The sequence below is a fragment of the Entelurus aequoreus genome, linkage group LG08 (assembly GCF_033978785.1).
Source record: "Entelurus aequoreus isolate RoL-2023_Sb linkage group LG08, RoL_Eaeq_v1.1, whole genome shotgun sequence".
Taxonomy (NCBI): domain Eukaryota; kingdom Metazoa; phylum Chordata; class Actinopteri; order Syngnathiformes; family Syngnathidae; genus Entelurus; species Entelurus aequoreus.
The window spans coordinates 36,965,195-36,984,701 of NC_084738.1; the positions used below are offsets into that span (position 1 = coordinate 36,965,195).

General features: G+C 39.4%; 1 protein-coding gene across 1 annotated transcript in view; it reads right to left on the minus strand.

Annotated features, from left to right (window-relative positions):
- Positions 1-19,507, minus strand: part of LOC133656388 (ectonucleotide pyrophosphatase/phosphodiesterase family member 7-like) — a 37,107-nt gene that overhangs the window by 626 nt on the left and 16,974 nt on the right. Inside the window, exons 2-5 of the mRNA XM_062057476.1 lie at positions 17,444-17,619; positions 8,809-8,954; positions 4,719-5,351; positions 3,284-3,530 (exon numbers count right to left, since the gene is read on the minus strand). Coding sequence (XP_061913460.1) covers positions 3,284-3,530; positions 4,719-5,351; positions 8,809-8,954; positions 17,444-17,619 — 1,202 coding nt within the window. The remainder of the gene's footprint in view (positions 1-3,283; positions 3,531-4,718; positions 5,352-8,808; positions 8,955-17,443; positions 17,620-19,507) is intronic.

The following is a 19,507-nucleotide window of genomic DNA, read 5'->3' on the forward strand; positions in this document are numbered from 1 at the left end:
AAGGGACACCCGTCAGAGCAAGCTGACCCCATTATCTGTATCCCTACTTTTTTTAAATTTGTGTGAAAAAATGTTCATACTATTGGACTCAAACCTTAATTTAATTAGACACATGTTTTGGAATTATATGAATATATTGAAAATGTTGTGGTTCATTAATAAACAATTTTGTGTGAAAAATAAGAATATTAACAACCGGTTACCCGGTCTGACACAACAACCCTGGCAAGTGATGAAAACCACATCGTCTGCCTCAAAATGTTCCCTTCCATTGCATTGCCAGCAGCTAAACTAAGGCCCTAAGCAGAGTTTTATTTTGAGGATTCAATCCCAGTACAACTGTTAGCAAGACCAGCATTAACATTGCGCACCACAGAGGACAATGACCATGTCTGGGGAAATTTGCCATTCTATTCTGAATAGTGACAGAGGCATCAAAACCTTGTCATTCATCATTTGACGTTTTACAAACAATTTTTTTTCCCGGCACAATACAGGACTCATACTTTTGATTTTGTTTTTCAAGAGATGTTTGGCATCTACTTGACTTCAGCAGCTTCAAATCTAATCCAAAATGTGCAGCTTTTTTAAGGCCACGTTATTTGCTATTACAGCGCTATTACAGACCAATCTCTAAAGTGGTATGCCCCTGAAGTTTTTGAAAATCTATTTAAGTTAGTGGGAAAATCTGCTTTTTTAAAATGCTAATCCTGCATGACAAGAATATTGGCAAATGCTGGCCTTGTGTTTTGCTATTTTAAAATGTTTAACAGTCATATTTTGAAGAAACAGTCGTAAAGAGCAAGCCCACTTTTGAGACCATCAGACGCTCTCTTTCTCCATTCACTAATTGTGTATTATCCTTTAAAAACATTTATAAAAAGAAAACCGGCCTTTTGGTAACTTTTGGTTATGGTAGGCTGACCATATTCTGAAATCCCAAAAAGAGGACACATACAGTATATGCGTGCCAAGGCGGGCAGCACGCCAAGGCCGGGACTAGGTGAAAATTTGCCAATGATACTCGAACTTGCTTCATAAATAATATAATTATTTAAATAAAGCATTTTTTCTCCTCTGTTGACAGCAGTGTTGGCGCTAGGAATTTTCTAAATAGGGTCCCAGGGACCCATCAAGTCATAAAAATGGGATGCCACAGTACATTTTTGGGGTACCACTTTTTTGTAAGCGTTTTGAAAATAAATGACAAATGTATGCATTATCTAGTTATATCTCACATTCTATGTTTTGTTTTGGAAAAAGGATGTCATAAACGTTACTTAATTCATTAAAAAAAATAATACTTCACATCTATTCCTCATTTCAAAATGTTTTAGTTTTTTTATGTTGTGTTTTTTGTTTGTATGTTTTCCGCCCTTTTTTGTCAAACAAAACTATGTTTTTTATGGCAAACACACAAAATATGCAAAATCTTCCACCAAAAATATTTTTCTTAGTGGAATATTTGATGTGAAGTAATCGGAACCTTTGATAGGTCAATAATTCAAAATAACATTGATTTTGATTATTATTATTATGTTTTGAGCAATGACAGTTTGAAAGAAAACATTTTTTTTTTGTTTTATTAGTCAACATTGCAACTGTTTCTAAATTACGTTTCACCTGTAAGCTTTTTTATTTCACTTTTGTTATGTTGTTGTTTATTTTAATAGTATTTTTAGAATGTGCCGTTGGCCTTTAAAACATTAGCTGTGGACCGCAAATGGTAAAATAAAAAAAATCTGCGTCCTTTCTGATTTCAATGCGTTAAAAAGACACAAAAAGTGCGTTAACGCCAACACTGCTTGACAGTATAACAAAATAAGTCACACTTATATTCTGTAACATTCACAGTTTTGGAAAAAAAGTGCAGAGGTAGAAATATTCAAAATAACCTCTTGTATATAATAAACATAAACATAAAAAATGCCTCAAAATAAGTTAATTACATTTAAACAAAAAACAGCAGACGAGCTCTCGCCCTGCACAGCTGTTTTGTGCTTTGTAGTGTTGATATGGGCTTGTAGATCTTTATTTGCCACAGATACATACGTTCCTGCTTTGCACACAGTGCATTCTGCTTCCCATGTGTCACGGCCAGGATGAAAACACAAAGACTTTTTCCGCAAATCATCCGTGAAGTTGCATTTACTTTTCGGCATTTCTTGTTTTCATCTCTGTCTCCACTCACTAGCTCTCTCACTCTGTGTCTCTGCCCCTCCCTCGCGAATGTTTCTGCGTGCGCACACCTTCAGTTTGTTTTGTTTAACCCCTTCTTAACTTAACCCTGGACGTACATTGAAAATACACGCAACCCTAACTCAAAATGCCGGACATTTGAGGCATTTAAGAAACCCCGCCCGGACACCCCCACAAAAGAGGACATGTCCGGGGAAAAGAGGACGTATGGTCAGCCTAGGTTATGGAGACCTTTCTGTGTAGTTCTTTGATGGACAAACGGCAACATAAACATGATCACGTGCCAAAACTTTGTGAAAGTGTACTTTAGCAAGATCCTCAACAGTCAGGATTTTAATGTCTAAATCAGACTTAGAAAGACTTAGTCTCCAGCAGGTTAGACCACTGTAATGGCCTTCTCGCTGGGCTCTCTAAAAGAGCTGTAAGGCAGCTGCAGTACATCCAAGATGCTGCTGCTCGAGTCCTGACTAGAACCAGAAAATATGACCATGTTAGTCCAGTGCTTAGGTCACTGCACTGGCTTCCTGTTGCTCAGAGAATAGACTTTAAAACAGCTCTGCTTGTGTACAAGTATTTTTATGGTATTGTGCCAAAATACATCTCTAAACATGTTAGAACCATATGAACCATCTTGAGCTCTGAGAACCTCTGCTGATGCCCAGAGTCAGGACCAAACATGGTGAAAATGCGTTCCAGTTTTTTTCCCCTAAAATCTGGAATAGTCTTCCAGAAGATGTAAGACAGGCCTCAAAATTGGCAATTTTCAAAACCAGCCTAAAACACTTTGATTTAATTATACATATGACAACTGAAAATATTTTATCTACACTCTTTGATATTAATCTGAATTATAATAGTTTTTATGATGATTTTATTGTATGTTTTTAATTTGAATTATGATTACTTTTACGATTTTTTGAAAATATTGCCTTCTTGTAATTTTTTGTAAAGTACTTTGAATTGCCTTGTGTACGAATTGTGCTCTATATTGAATACATTTGCCGTGCCTAATGCAGGTATACAGTATAACAGTAACATTACAGTATAACTGACCTATTGCATTCTGTCATGTCAGATTTATTACCGTCATTGTCTTCTCCTGTGTTTTTCTTTGGGATCAGCAGGTGTTTAGTGTTGTCTAAGTGCCCATCATTGACCTCTGGCTCTATGCCAAGTAGATAGCACATCAGTGTGTAAACATTGACCGTCTCAAAGGGTTCAACGACCACATTTTTCTTGAAGTCAGGCCCAACTGCCCTGAAGAAGGGCTTCATGTCTAACCCTTCATTGTCAAAGCCGTGCTCTCCTTTGTGAAACTGGACAGGAAACAACTAGATTTGGGGAGAAAGCAGAGAAAACAACAATGATTAGTAGAGGGCAATACTCACCAAGATGATTTTGAAACATAATCCCGTGCAAATACTTGTAATAGTCCAACAGTTTTAAGATTGTTGTGTATGTCACCAACAAAGTGCAACTGGACTATTCATTGATGGTGTCACATATTGTATATTGAAAATCAGGTCAAATGCTGAGAAGAATGTGTCGGATATCATTTATCCTGAAGTGATTAATTCAATTAATCATGTCGGACAATTTAACTAATCATAAAGTCTGCATGTATTTATACATTATACTTTCATGTGTGGCAATTTTTACACCTGTATGTAAAATTCCTTATTATTCAACAATATATTCTGTATTTATATATTCATTATACAAGGGTTTTTAGGGGTCCGCGACTTTCTTTTTCAATAAATCAATGATGTTATGGCATATTGTTATAAAAGTGCATAACTATGAACAGGAATCACTAATAGTTAGAGTGTCCGCTCTGAGATCGGTAGGTCGTGAGTTCAAACCCCGGCCGAGTAATACCAAAGACTATAAAAATTGAACCCTTTACCTCCCTGCTTGGCACTCAGCATCAAGGGTTGGAATTGGGGGTTAAATCACCAAAATGATTCCCGAGCGCAGCCACCGCTGCTGCTCACTGCTCCCCTCACCTCTCAGGGGTTTGATAAGGGGATGGGTCATACGCAGAGAGTAATTTCACGACACCTAGTGTGTGTGTGACTATCAGTGGTACTTTAACTTTAACTAAGCCAACAACTTTCTCATTCAGAGCAGATCACGCACTGTGCATAGGGCCCTGCGATGCGTGAGTGGTCCTGTTTTTTGTGCATATAAAATGTAAATTAATACACGATAAGGTGCTTCATATGAAATTTTAACATATTCCCAGTCTGTTTCTGCTCCATCACGGATAATAATATACAGTAATGGCACATTTTTCTCTTATTATCTTCCCACTGGCGGGCAGTGTTAGTGCTGGTCTTGAATGCAGTCCTACTGGGTTTGATCCCCAGTCGGAGTTATGTCAGGAAGGTCTGCATATGTTTTAATGATGAAAAACATTCTCATGAATTTTTTGTTGGTACAAAACATGCATCAAATTGAAATCAAGTTTGATTTCAAAAAGTATACAACTATTTTCCAAATAAATAAAAGTTTCTCACCCCATTGATGACATATCCAGGATCAGCAAAGAGAATGATGGGAAGAAGTCGTGGGTGATTACTGTAGTGTAGTCTCTCTGGCATGTCCTCCTTTTTGTACACGTGAAGGCGAGGGTGTCCTCCCTTCAGAGCTTGATAGACTTTCTCCAGCATCCCTTCTTTCGGAAGCAGCATTCCAGCAGGGCCATAATCCACAAGATGAAATTTGATATCCCTGAAGCTAAAACCTGGGATCTGAGATAAGATGATCTCCTGAACTTGTCCTCCCCGAAAGACATTAGTCATCCCGTGGTCAGCAGTGATGATGATGTTGAGTCGGTCAGCCAAACCGTGGTAATAGATCTCATCTCGGATGTAGCCCACAGTACGATCCACTTGCTGGACCATCTCCCGGCGTTCTGGGGAATCAGGTCCATATGTGTGGCCAACCTTATCTGGCTCCCCAAAATACAAGGAGACAAAGTCCAGGTCCTGTTGGTGGAACCACTCTCCGATAACCTTGTCGATGTTACGCCTCCATTCTGTCTCGTTTGAATAGTCATAGAAACGAGGTTCCACCTTCCTCACTTTCACTATCTCTCCTTTGTAGGTAGCAGCTGTGCCAGGAAAATGTAGAGAGCCTGCTTTTAGACCCTACAAGAGGATAAAACAAAATGTAGGATTCACGCATGTGAGCAACCTTTGAGAAAAAAAGGGGACAATTTCTATCGGCAAGAAGTGCTGCCACACAAGCCCCGAAAGAAAATGTTGAAAACCAAGACTACATTTCCTGCAATTGGGTGCATTTCTACACTATATTTTGCCTTTTAGATTTATTGTCACGTACCAACCTCCATTGGCTGACTTTTTGACACTTACATGTCTCATATTTTTGGGTAGATCATTTGCTAACATTATTATATTGAAAATAATGTAACATTATATAACATGCATGCAAAGAACTCAGAAAACGTTTCCCATTTGGCAACTCTACCCTGTAGCCACACCCCCTTGGGTAATATATTTCCAGTGTTGTGATCTCTGTTTACAATCCGTCATGTCAAAAATATACCATCTCGCTGGCTACTAATAAATACTCTAGAACTACAACTTGTTCCGAACTAACAGTAGTCGGATTGTAATAATCCAAATATGATTAGCAGTAAAGTAGAAAGCCGTAGCCCTTGTGGCTCGGACAGCAAACGCAGGCGACAACAAGTACGCTAGCTAAATGACGCTAACTATGCTAACGAGCCAGCTTGTTTCGGCACCCCTGATTGTTTCCCTGTCCTGCAATTCAGGGCGACTTTTATGCAAGAAGAACAGTGAGTACCTGCGCCTGAGACGAGCGTTCAACAAATTGTGTTTACATCCTAGTTTTTTGTACCTGGCCAAACCACGTTTGGCTACGTTCACACTGCAGGATGTGATGTCTAACTTAATTTTTTTTTTAATCTAATCGTTTTAAGCAGTCGTTCAAAATACAATGTCCTTCATGATGACATGAACACCATGGCATTTGTAGATGGTAGATAGTACCGGGATAGTGAGTGCAAAAAGGCAACAAATTAAACAAATTCAACAAATTCAACAAATTGTGTTTACATCCTAGTTTTTTGATATTTCATTAAAAAAAACGAAGAAGTAATATTTTGACACAAAAACGTATGTTTAAAAACGCGGAACTAAATACATTTAATAAAGTCAAATACAAGTAAGGCAACAAGAGAAGTATCCTATACTTCTCTTTTGTAAAGTAAATCTGAACAGTCGATATGGGCATCTACATCAATAATAATAATAATAATAATAATACCTGGGATTTATATAGCGCTTTTCTAAGTACCCAAAGTCGCTTTACATGTTAAAAACCCATCATTCATTCACACCTGGTGGTGGTAAGCTACTTTCGTAGCCACAGCTGCCCTGGGGTAGTCTGACGGAAGCGTGGCTGCCAATTTGCGCCTACGACCCCTCCGACCACCACCTATCATTCATTCAACATTCAATCACCGGTGTGAGCGGCACCAGGGGCAAGGGTGAAGTGTCCTGCCCAAGGACACAAAGGCATGGTAAGAGGCGGGGAGCGAACCTGCAACCCTCAGGTTTCTGACACGGGCGCTCTACCCACTACGCCATGCCGCCCCGACTATACCATCAACTATATGATTTGCCTGAGAAGCTGGACAGGACAAAAAAAAATAAAAAAATAAAATAAAATAAAAAAATAAAAACGCGGAACTCCACGTTTTTGTGGACATTTTATATGCCTGAGTATTAGAGAGTCAAGAACTAAAATGAACGAACATAAACGGACAAAGTACAGAGGTTGGAATTAGTATCTGGAAGGACAAGGGATTACTGTACAACAATAGCGTCACAGAGTCACACGAGACTGAATTATTTGGTGCAGGGTTTAGCATACATTACAGCATACCAGTAAGGCACAGTGCTAATTCACAAAAAAACATGCCGTGTTAAAAAACAATAACAATAGACGCTATTGAACGCACCATGGCATCATTCCAAGGTGGATGCACAAAGGCTTGAGGAAAAAAGGTTATTTTTGTACCTGGCCAAGCCACGTTTGGCTACGTTCACACTGCTGGAAGTGATGTCTAACTTTAATTTTTTTTTAATCTAATCGTTTTATGCAGTCGTTCAAAATACAATGTCTTTCCTGATGACATGAACACCATGGCATTTGTAGATGGTAGAAAGTACCGGGATAGCGAACGCAAAAAGGCAACTGCTCCAGGAGTGTTTGTTATCCGCCGTGCTGTTGTTGTTGTAAACGTAGTCATAGAAACAAAAAACAAATGACATCATATAGAAATATATGTACTGTAGTGTTCTTCGTGTGAGGCAATGCAAATACAATGCAAACAACGCGATGTAAATAAAAAATTATGACCCACAAATAATCGTGCGGGTTATCAGGGACTGTGATTGCCGACGGACGGGTGTCGCTATGTACCTGCAGACTACTTCAGGCTACAATGGAGAGTACGTATAATTTCCCGCTGGGTAACAACTTCCATCCATCCATTTGCTACCGCTTGTCCCTTTTTGGGGGGGTGCTGGAGCCTATCTCAGCTGCATCCGGGCGGGAGGCGGGGTACACCCTGGAAAAGTCGCCACCTCATCACAGGGCCAACACACATAGACAGACAACATTCACACTCACATTCACACACTAGGGCCAATTTAGTGTTGCCAATCAACCTATCCCCAGGTGCATGTCTTTGGAGGTGGGAGGAAGCCGGAGTACCCGGAGGGAACCCATGCAGTCACGGGGAGAACATGCAAACTCCACACAGAAAGATCCCGAGCCCGGGATTGAACTCAGGACTACTCAGGACCTTCGTATTGTGAGGCACATGCACTAACCCCTGTTTCACCGTGCTGCCTGGGTAACAACTTAAAATTTTTTTTTTTTGTGTTGGGAACGCAGCATAGTGGGACGAATGTCTGCGTGTGCCCAGTAGAAACAAGACGGCCAGCCAGGCACAGAAGAAAACTCCATGGCAATGCTGCTGTAACTTTCACTCATCGAGAATTTATTCTTTGCTTGCATCAAGCCCAGTTGATGTACCGCCTCTAAGAGCCATATGCCCCACCGTAATTAGTGGGGTTCGTTCAGCTCCACACACAACACTGTAAAGCACTTACATTAAACTTTTTATATTAAGGTTCGGGGCCACAAAATATTGTCTGCGGCCCGTGGGGCCACGAGTTTGAGACCCATGGTGGACAGTGTGAGTGACTTATTTGTTAATTTAGGTATAGTTTAAGTGTAAACTACATTACTATACAGTTGAAGGGGAAAAAAACTAGTGTATATGTCACATTCTTATCTTAACAAGTATATTTTTCATTTAGGATTTATAGATAATTTTACCCTGGATTCATTTGCCCTGTCCTGCTCCTTATAAGATACTGAGTTCACAGCCTGGCACTGCATTCTAGCGAGCATCATCATAATTTTGTGCTAAATCTGTGATTTTTTTTTCTGTTGTTCTTTACGACGCATTATCAATGCCAATTTATATTGAATAACGTGTCATTGTGGAAGAGTAGATTACAACACAAGGTATATTGCCATGCGCACCTGTCTCTGTGCTGTTATCCAGATGGGCAAGCTGCCATTGTCCCAGTAGGAATCAACAAACTGGGTCATGTAGTACTGCTTCTTCTCCTGGGTGGACGTGTTGAACCACATGTTGTGAATCACTCCATGATTCTCCACATAACGCCCTGATGGGAAAGATGCAGCATGAGAAAAATATGGGGATTCAGGCTGTCCCTACAAAACAAATGCTAGGAATTGTCTTTTCTTAGGGTCACATACAGTACATGTCAGTGACGTGCAGTCAGTAGAGGCAGGGGAGGCGGGGCCTCACCTGCCATCATGGAAAGAAAAAAAATGTAAAAAGAAAAAAAATGTAATTAAATTGTTATATGTATCCAGTGATTATACTAAAGTTATTTTCCATTAAACTTCAACAGTTTTAGATTATTTTTATTTTCACATTCGCCGTTCAAATACTGAGAAGAGACGGTTGAGGCACGTCACTCAGTTGTGCCTCAACATGGATTGTGCTCAATGACTCGGCTAACTGCTGGCCTGCTGTGCAGTGAGACCGTATTGCTATATGAATTATATCAGCTAACTAAACTATGACTTAGTTTAGTTAGCTGAGGTATATAATGTACAGTGTATTTTGTCAACAACTGTATGTGTGTAACGTATTTTTTGTGCTGAGCATTCATAAAACTGCTGCAAAAGACGTACTGGCTGAGGCTCGCAGTAATCCGGCCTCCTGGTGGTAGAGGGCGGTAGTGATCCCAGAGATCATCCCTCGGCCGCAGAAGAAGTGAGAACAAGCAACAGTTAGCAAGTCAAGCGCAGCGATTGTTTATTTCCTCTCGCCTGAACTTTTATTAAAAACATGGAGGATTACATATGTAAAATAAAACAGTTTTTAAACTGGACTTTCAGTCGAAGCAGGAGGTAATAATTAAAGGTAGACCAACGCCGGAGCTAAAAGGTTTGCTTTTGACTTCGGGACAGAAGACCCGTTCTTTTCAAACGGCGTGGTACACACGCAAAGGCTGGCTGTGTGGATGTCCAGCAAGAAAGGTAAGACCATAAAAATGTTTTTTTTAATTAAATGTGCTTTTTTGTGTGCTACAGTTTGTATGTGTAAAGAATGCTGGTATGAGCTTTTAAACATAACCCGTTAACTGCTGCCAATCACATGGTGAATAAGATACTCTTTAGGGCAGTGGTTCCCAATTTTTTTGTAGCTGCGGACCGGTCAACGCTTGATAATTTGTCCCGCGGCCCGGCGGGGAGGGGGGGGGGGGGGGAGGGGGGTGGGGGGGGGGATTTTTTATTTTTTTTTGTCATGAAAAAAGTAAAATAATAAACGTGAATCCACTGTGTACTCATATGGACCTTTATTAGCACATTACGCCAACAACATAACATGAGTATGACATCGAAGTCTCTGGTAACTTCCTCTCTGCCCATTACATAATAAATAAATAAAAAAATGACGCGGAAAAATATATAAATGACAAGAACCAGCAATTCCACACTACTGTCATTATGAATGTTATTTTTCAACAGCTGAAATAAAGTTGTCACTTTGAACCGTCAGATAAGCCTCCTGCATGTTTGTGTGCCCGAGTCGACTCACAAGCTCCTCCTCTCCCTCACCTCCCTCTGCCCAAAGGCGCTCTGATTTTCGTTGCTATGGTAACGTTTACACGCCTTCAAAATAAGATGCAGATACAACATATAATAACGAATATAAAGTGCATGAGATTTTTAACTCACCATAACGCTAAATCAATGGGAGCCCTGAGCTTGTTTCTCTGCAACGATACGGTCCCAACTGGGGGTAATGGGAGACAAAGACACCCGAAGTGTGTTGCTTATGTCCAGTCTGCTACGTTGTTTTGTTTTGGTGGCTGTCACTGCAGAAAATCCCGCTTCACACAGATAGGATGTTGGAAATGGCAACAGTGTTTTCAGTGCTGTGGTGGCGATCTCGGGGTATTCTGCCATGACTTTAATCCAGAAAACAGGCAGAGTTTTTGTCTGAAATACACTTTTAAGGCTGCCGTCATTTGCGATCTCCAGCATTTGATCTTCTTCTTGCACAGACATGCTGGATTCATCTGCTTTGTTGACAAATGGGTCGCGGATCCATTCCTTGGCAGTTCGTGGGTCTTTTGAAGTTGGGAAGTAGCGCTCAAACTCTTTTAAAAGCACAGACAGGTGATCGTGCAGCAGCTTGGTGAATGAAGGCGCAGGCTCAGTCTCACGTTAAAACCCCGCCAATGTTTGAAACATGTCCAGGTTTTTTGGGTTGGTGCACTAATTGTAAGTGTATCTTGTGTTTTTTATGTTGATTTAATTAAAAAAAAAAAAAAATTTAATAAAAAATTTATTAAAAATTCTTCTGCGGCCCGGTACCAATAGAGCCGCAGCCCGGTGGTTGGGGACCACTGCTTTAGGGTTCATATGTTTGTAAATCTGACTGTGATGAAGTCAGTGCCTCACCAGCCATGGACCTCACCGCACGTCACTGGTACATGTTTAACTAAAGAAGTTACACAAAGACAGGGATATTCAACAGCAGATAAAAACTGCAAAAAAATTTGCATGAAAAATCAACTCTTTTTAATACTGAAGTAGTGGGAGCCCTAGGCGTGTTTCTTTGAGAAGAGATGGGGCCCCGGCACGTTAATGGCATATACTATATACCAGTGTTTCTTAACCATAGAGCCCTAGAATGTAATATATGCCTTTTTCAGCTGTAATACACTTTTCCACTACTTGTGGCAGTAATGTCTGGCGCTAATGTCATAAAGACATTTCTTAAGCGCAAAAATTATGACTAAAGTGGTGAAGCTGTATTTTCATTTGCACTTTAATTTTGTTGACAGTTTAGTTAAGAAACATATTTATTATTAATTTAGTGTATTTATTTTAGCACAACATAATTCACATTGTATTTTCAAATAGCCTGACCTAAGCCTAAGGTTTATTTGTTAAATGAATAATATAATCTTTGTGATTACCACATGCTTTTATATAATTTGAAAAGGTAGTAAACTGTAAGTAGGTTACATATACTTATTGAATATGATTAAAATCAAGAGTAAGATAACTAATTCAGTGTTAATATTGGATTGGTCCCCAGGCTCATGTGCGGTGGAAAGTTAAAGGTTAAGAAACCCTGCTATATACAATGACCCTGCAGAGCACTGCAGATGGAAATCAGCCTTTGGCTACAATCTGGCACATTAACATTTTATATGTCCATTATTGTGCATTGTCCCATGTACTATAAGAAAGGCGTTGTAATATACATCTATTAACAAGCTTATTGGTGTGTTTAGTGGGACAGGTGAAAGTTAAGTCGGAGAAAATGTGGTAGTTTTTAAATTAATTCATGTTTCTGCGTGGCCTGATAGAAAATGTGTCACGGACAGCTGATCTGTGTGAGTTTTCACTGTTGTCATGGAAATGTGTTCTTTGATCTGGTTCAGGTTGACTTCTGACCGGTCTCTTTGGAACACAAGCAGACATTGTTGCTGGAACTGCTGCATCCTCTCCTTAGGTATCCAAATGATCAGAATCAGCGACTGGTATCTTCAACCAGTCGCCTCCTTCCAACTCCTCGTCTGAATCACAAGTCTCAGCATTCACGGCTTGATTTCTGTCGTCAGTCCTTCTCACGAGAGTTTGCTCGCTTCTTCTGCTTTAACTGTTACTTGGTGTCCAGCTGTGGGAAATCTATTGGTAAATTGTTAACCAATAACAGCAGGTTTCTTTGCAGCCTTCTTGTTTTCCTTTTCTCATCACTTTTAGGTTGAATGACATACACAGGGTTGTCTGAGACTTTTTTTTTCACCACATATACTGTATACTCTTCTCCCTGTGAGAACATAGCCTACTGGGTCCACCACGCTCACCCAGCTTTCTCACCAACACTCTGTCTCCAACTTTAGGTCCTAACCTCTAGTCTTCTGGTCATAGTAGAATTTTGAATACTATTTGAAGACTGGCTGTTATGGTAAGCGATGCAATATGCCTGTCATTCTTTTTGGCCACTTCTCTGCTTAGCCTTTGTGTGTCAGTGTCTTTCTCCTGTGTTAAGCCTAACAGAAAATCAACAGGAAGGTGGGTATATTGACTATAAAGATGGTAGTGGGGCGAACAGCCAGTTGATTCGTGGTAGATGCAATTATATGCAATTACCAATGCAGGGAAATGTTCTTTCCACGACTCCTCTTTGTCCGTCAAAGTGTGCAGCATCTGCAGAAATGTCCTGTTGTATCTCTCTGCTGGATTTATTTGCGGATGATAAGGTTACTACGGTATAAAATGCCCTACTTCTGACATCTGTCCAAGTGTCCGAAACAGTTCATTCTCGAATGCTCTTCCTTGTTCGTGGTGGAGCTTGCTTAGAAATCCAAACCGTAGAACAAAGTCGTTATAAATCCGCTCTACAGCAGTTCGACCAGATTTGTTTTTTTTAAGGTAGGCCTGAGCAAATACACTATATTGCCAAAAGTATTTGGCCACTTGCCTTGACTCACATATGAACTTAAAATGCCATCCCATTCCTAAACCATAGGGTTCAATATGATGTGGGTCCACCTTTTGCAGCTATTACAGCTTCAACTCTTCTGGGAAGGCTGTCCACGAGGTTGCGGAGTGTGTTTATAGGAATTTTCGACCATTCTTCCAAAAGCGCATTGGTGAGGTCACACACAGATGTTGGTCAAGAAGGCCTATCAGGTTCAGGTCAGGACTCTGTGCAGGCCTGTCAAGTTCATCCACACCAGACTCCGTCATCCATGTCTTTATGGACCTAGCTGAAGCGCACGATGTAATTGTTCAGCTCCTTGTCCAGGTCATCTAACAGAGGTATGGCACATTCATGCTGGAAGAGGAAGGGGCCCTCCCCAAACTGTTCCCACAAGGTTAGGAGCATGGAATTGTCCAAAATGTTTTGGTATCCTGGAGCATTCAAATTTCCTTTTACTGGAGCTAAAGGGCCAAGCCCAACTCCTGAAAAACAACCCCACACCATAATTCCTCCTCCAAATTTCACACTCGGCACAATGCAGTCCGAAATGTACTGTTCTCCTGGCAACCTCCAAACCCAGACTCGTCCATCAGATTGCCAGATGGAAAAGCGTGATTCATCACTCCAGAGAACGCGTCTTCACTGCTCTGGAGTCCAGTAACGACGTGCTTTACACCACTGCATCCCACACTTTGCATTGGACTTGGTGATGTATGGCTTAAATGCAGCTGCTCGGCCATAGAAACCCATTCCATGAAGCTCTCTGCGTACTGTACGGTGGGCTAATTGGAAGGTCACATGAAATTTGGAGCTCCGTAGCAACTGATTGTGCAGAAAGTTGGCGACTTCTTTGCACTATGTGCTTCAGCATCCGCTGACCCCTCTCTGTCAGTTTACGTGGCCTACCACTTCGTGGCTAAGTTGCTGTAGTTCCCAAACCCTTCCATTTTCTTATAATAAAGCCGACAGTTGACTTTGGAATATTTAGGAGCGAGGAAATTTCACGACTAGATTTGTTGCACAGGTGGCATCCTATGACAGTTCCACGCTGGAAATCACTGAGCTCCTGAGAGCGGCCCATTCTTTCACAAATGTTTGTAGAAACAGTCTCCATGCGTAAGTGCTTGATTTTATACACCTGTGGCCGGGCAAAGTGATTAGGACACCTGATTCTGATCTTTTGGATGGGTGGCCAAATACTTTTGGCAATATAGTGTATGGGAAATGGTTGAGCACTACAAGGATACACGCTCCTTTGCTTTTCTCCAGATGAAGGTAGTCCATGCAAACCATTTCTAAAGGCATGTTGGAATGCAGGGAGCCCAAGGTGTTCTGGTTTAAGCAGCTGTATCTCTTTGTCAGATATTCTTCCACATCTCTTTTAATGTAGGGCCAATAAAATCTGTCTGCCCACATGTGCCATGTTGTCATGAAAACGCTTCCGCTTCGGTTGGTATTTCCCAATAAAATAACATTTTCCTCGTCTTTTGTTGAACAATAGCCAATCAACGTTTGTGCTCAAAACTGTACCAGACATTTTTCTCCTAAATGTAACCCAAGCCAATTACTAAATCCATAATGTATTTAATAATGACAGATGCATTGAGTAGACAATGCAATTATGAAAATGTCGAAATGCTGATTGATTGATGGGGTTTTGTCATGAAAACAAGTAATTTCTGCAGGAGAAAATGCAGACTAGGCGTTAACGAGCCTCAAAGTTGTAACTTTTTGATTTTTTTTTCTGTCGTTATTTTATAAACAATAATGTCTTGGTTTTAAGACTTTGATCAAGTGTGACAAGGGTCTTCTAATATCACACATTTGGAATACCAGATCTTAACTTATGAAAAACCTTTATAAAATACTCAGTTTTACTGGTATAATTGTCATATTCAAATTGGAATTAATGAAGGACTCAAGCTATGGCCCTATTGTGTTTCCCAATCTTTATAACCAACCTAATTAATTTGAAGGCACATTTTAAAAGTCAAACTTAGAAAAAAAGCACTTCTTTAGGATTGAGAACATGCAGGAGCTAATGAAAGCAATCACAGTGTAAATCAACAAATTAGTAGTCTGGATTGATAGAAAACATCGAGAAGTATGCAAACAAATTTCCAAGTGTCATAATAGACAATAAAGTAACCTAGAAATTAAATCAAATACATACACACACAACAATACTGAACATGGAGATGGAGGAAGACGGACTTTCGGGAACAAAAATACTTTTAAGACACCTGTACGCCCACATCCAACAAAACCTTCAGCATATTACCATGTTGTCTGACACTATGGCTTGGACTATGTACAGCACTCAAAGAATGTCTGTTATTACAGTATTTATTCTTGCATTCATTCAGGCATTATTATTAATTGTATTATTATTAGGGCCGCAGCTATCATTTATTTTAGTATTCGAAATCTATCATTACTTTGTTCCATTAATCGAGTAATCGGATACAACACGCTTTTTAGGCTCAATGAGTATTCCAGAGCAAATAGTGGAAACACATTTTTTTTCTACTTTACATACTTTTCATTCTTTTTTTCTAATGAATGCACATCATCAACATTTAAATTGCATTTTTAACATGTGTGCATTAAAACAAAAAATCTGCTGTTTACCGCCACACAGATCATAGCACCCACATACCATCCCTCTCATGTGCGCTCGATTGTCGAGTGTATTTAAAGTTCCGGGCACTCCATGCGGTCTGGATTTGATACAGTTTTATTAGTTACACCTAAACGATTAATGGAAGCTACAGAATATGATTTAAAACAGGGGTCCCCAAACTACGGCCCGCGGGCTGGATACGGCCCCCCAGCGTCCAAAATCCGGCCCGCGGGAAGTCCCAAGTTAAAAAAAAAAAAAAGAAGTTTTTTTTTATTTTATTTATTTTATTTTTTAAATTTGTCCTTACTAGTCCATTTTCTACCATCTCCTAGCCACTCAGGCAAATCATATTGTCTAAAAATGCATTTTACCATCGATAACGTGACATGCACCAAGTGCGCTCTTTAAGTCAATTTGTGCGCGAGGAATATATATGTATGAATACACATATATATATATATATATATATATATATATATATATATATATATATATATATATATATATATATATATATATATATATACATATATATATATATATATATATATATATATATATATATATATATATATATATATATATATATATATATATATATATATATATATACATATAGACACATATACATGTATACACATATAGACACATATACATATATACACATATACATATATATATACATATATACACATATATGCACATATTAAGTTAAAGTTAAAGTACCAATGATTGTCACACACACACTAGGTGTGGTGAAATTTGTCCTCTGCATTTGACCCATCACCCTTGATCACCCCCTGGGAGGTGAGGGGAGCAGTGGGCAGCAGCGGTGGCCGCGCCCGGGAATAATTTTTGGTGATTTAACCCCCAATTCAAACCCTTTATGCTGAGTGTCAAGCAGGGAGGTAACGGGTCCCATTTTTATAGTCTTTGGTATGACTCGGCTGGGGTTTGAACTCACAACCTACCGATCTCATATATACATATATATATATACACATATACATATATATATATACATGGACATATACATATACATAGACATATACATATACACACACACACACACACACACACACACACACACACACACACACACACACACACACACATTTACATAATATATATATATATATATATATATATATATATGTATATATATATATATATATATATGGCGCGGCCCCCAGCCAAATTGTTTTCCCCCAATGCGGCCCCGGAGTCAAAAAGTTTGGGGACCCCTGATTTAAAAGCTTTTTTCCCATCAAATTATGTTGTTATCATTTTCTAAAATTTTATTTATGATACATCATGTATTTCTACATAATACAATTTTTCTGTCTGTATTTACTCCCGTATTTCATTAAATATCTATTTATTGTATATTATTTGCTTCTTATTTTTACCTTTTAGGCAAATTGTAAAGAAGAGTCATTGTATGTGTTAAAATGTTACAGATGGCATTTACAGGAAAATATATACAATAACTAATATTGTTTGTTTATTACCTGTGAGCAGGGTGAAGTGCGTGGGGCTGGTGATAGTGAGGAATGGCGGGGTGACATACTTTGCCTTCACTCCATCCTTGGCAATTTTATCCAGATTGGGGGTATCCACGTCTTGGTCATAATCCCAGCGGAACCCATCGAAAGAGATGAGTAGTAGTTTGTTCCTGGTAGACCCACTGAAAACAGAATGCAGCCGAGAAACATAATCTCCTGATGGGGCTGCAGCACAAGGAGCACTGGCTATCACTCCAAAGACAAATATGCAGAGAAAACGCATGTCTAAAAATGTCAATCGACACTTTGTTCTGACAAAATATGTGAGTGCAGGTTGAGTCTTAAGAGGTACTTATCACTGATCCATCACTGTTTTTAGAGTAGAAAAGGGCTATATACTTTATCTATATATAGGACTGATTATACTGCACAAAATTCAACCTCAAACCGATATTACAAAAGAAGAGGCAGACTTATCATCATATCTAAACTGCCTTCCCACCCGTAGAAGATGTACCATCTTATCTTATCAGCTCATAAAGGGATTTATTTCTATATAACCCTGTATTTTGAAAGGATACTGTCATTTAGTATATGGCAGAGGAGTGAGGCAATGCATCAAGGGTTATCAATAGAATGATCAAAATCAAGATCATCAAGAGTTGCGCTCAAACATCAAATGTCTAACCCAGTGGTTCTCCAACTTTTTTCCACCAAGTACCACCTCAAAAAAAGGACTCCTGGTCAGGAGTCAGGCAAGGTGGTTTGTGTATCCCTCAGCCAGTCAAGGAGTGTCTTGGTCGCCAGCAATTAAAGGGGAGCTGCACTATTTTTTTTTTTTGCCTATAGTTCACAATCATTATGAGAGACATGACGACAGATGGATTTTTTTTGGAATGCATTCTAACTAATAAAAAAGTCTGCTTACAATGGAGCCAATGGAAGGTTCCTATTACGCCCATAAAACCCAATAAACAACAACGATACTCCATTTACATTTCGTGACTTGAATATTAACCAAGTATTAGTGATATTGTTATTATAAGCGCTAATTCAGACAAACTTTCTGTGTGGAGTTTTCATGTTTTCCCCGTGACTTTGTGGGTTCCCTCCGGGCACTCCGGCTTCCTCCCACCTCCAAAGACATGCACCTGGGGATAGGTTGATAGGCAACACAAAATTGGCCCTGGTGTGTGAATGTGAGTATGAATGTTGTCTGTCTATCTGTGTTGGCCCTGCGATGAGGTGGTGACTAGTCCAGGGTGTAGCTCGCCTACCGCCCGAATGCAGTTGAGATAGGCTCCAGCACCTTCCGCGATCCTGAAAGGGACAATGGAAATGGATAGATTTATAGCGGCATCGTGATCCAGAGATTGTGTGCCTATATTGACATCAAGTAGTAATCGGCTTCCTTGCATGTGGAAGTTTATTGTAGATTATAAATTGTGCCTCTCAATTGATAGTAGGAAGGATGAGGACATATTCCTACAAGTTTGTACACTTTCACAGCCAATTTAGACCTGGACATGGCGAGATGGCCAGAAAAGACGCTTGGTTCCACACCTCTTTTCTTCGCAAGGATTATGAGTCATTCTTGATCTAAACGGGAATATATGAACATCCTAGCAGTTGGCATCCTAATGACGGCAGACATTGTACAGTAAGTGATGTTTTAGTATGATTTGTGCCTCTCATGAAGACTGCAGTGAGTAATAATCAGTGAACTATATAAAAAAAGGGAACTTTTTTTTAAATTAATGCGCTGCGTAAGCTTAAAATGATCAAAATACGTAAATATTAAATGTAAATGTTGTAAATGTTACTACATTACATATATACTTACATCATATATAAAACCTTAATGGAGGTGTTTGGATGTTTTTAAGGGATTTATTGGCAGAATATAATGACTCCCTCAGGCTCCATAGTGAGCGGACATTTGATAGCATTTATTTAATATTTAGAATGTATAAAAAAAGAAAATCATATGTTCTTGTTCTATATAAGGATTGTGAATCATAGGCAAAATTCCCAAAAAATTGCAGTTTACCTTTAAGAGCTTGATGTCTT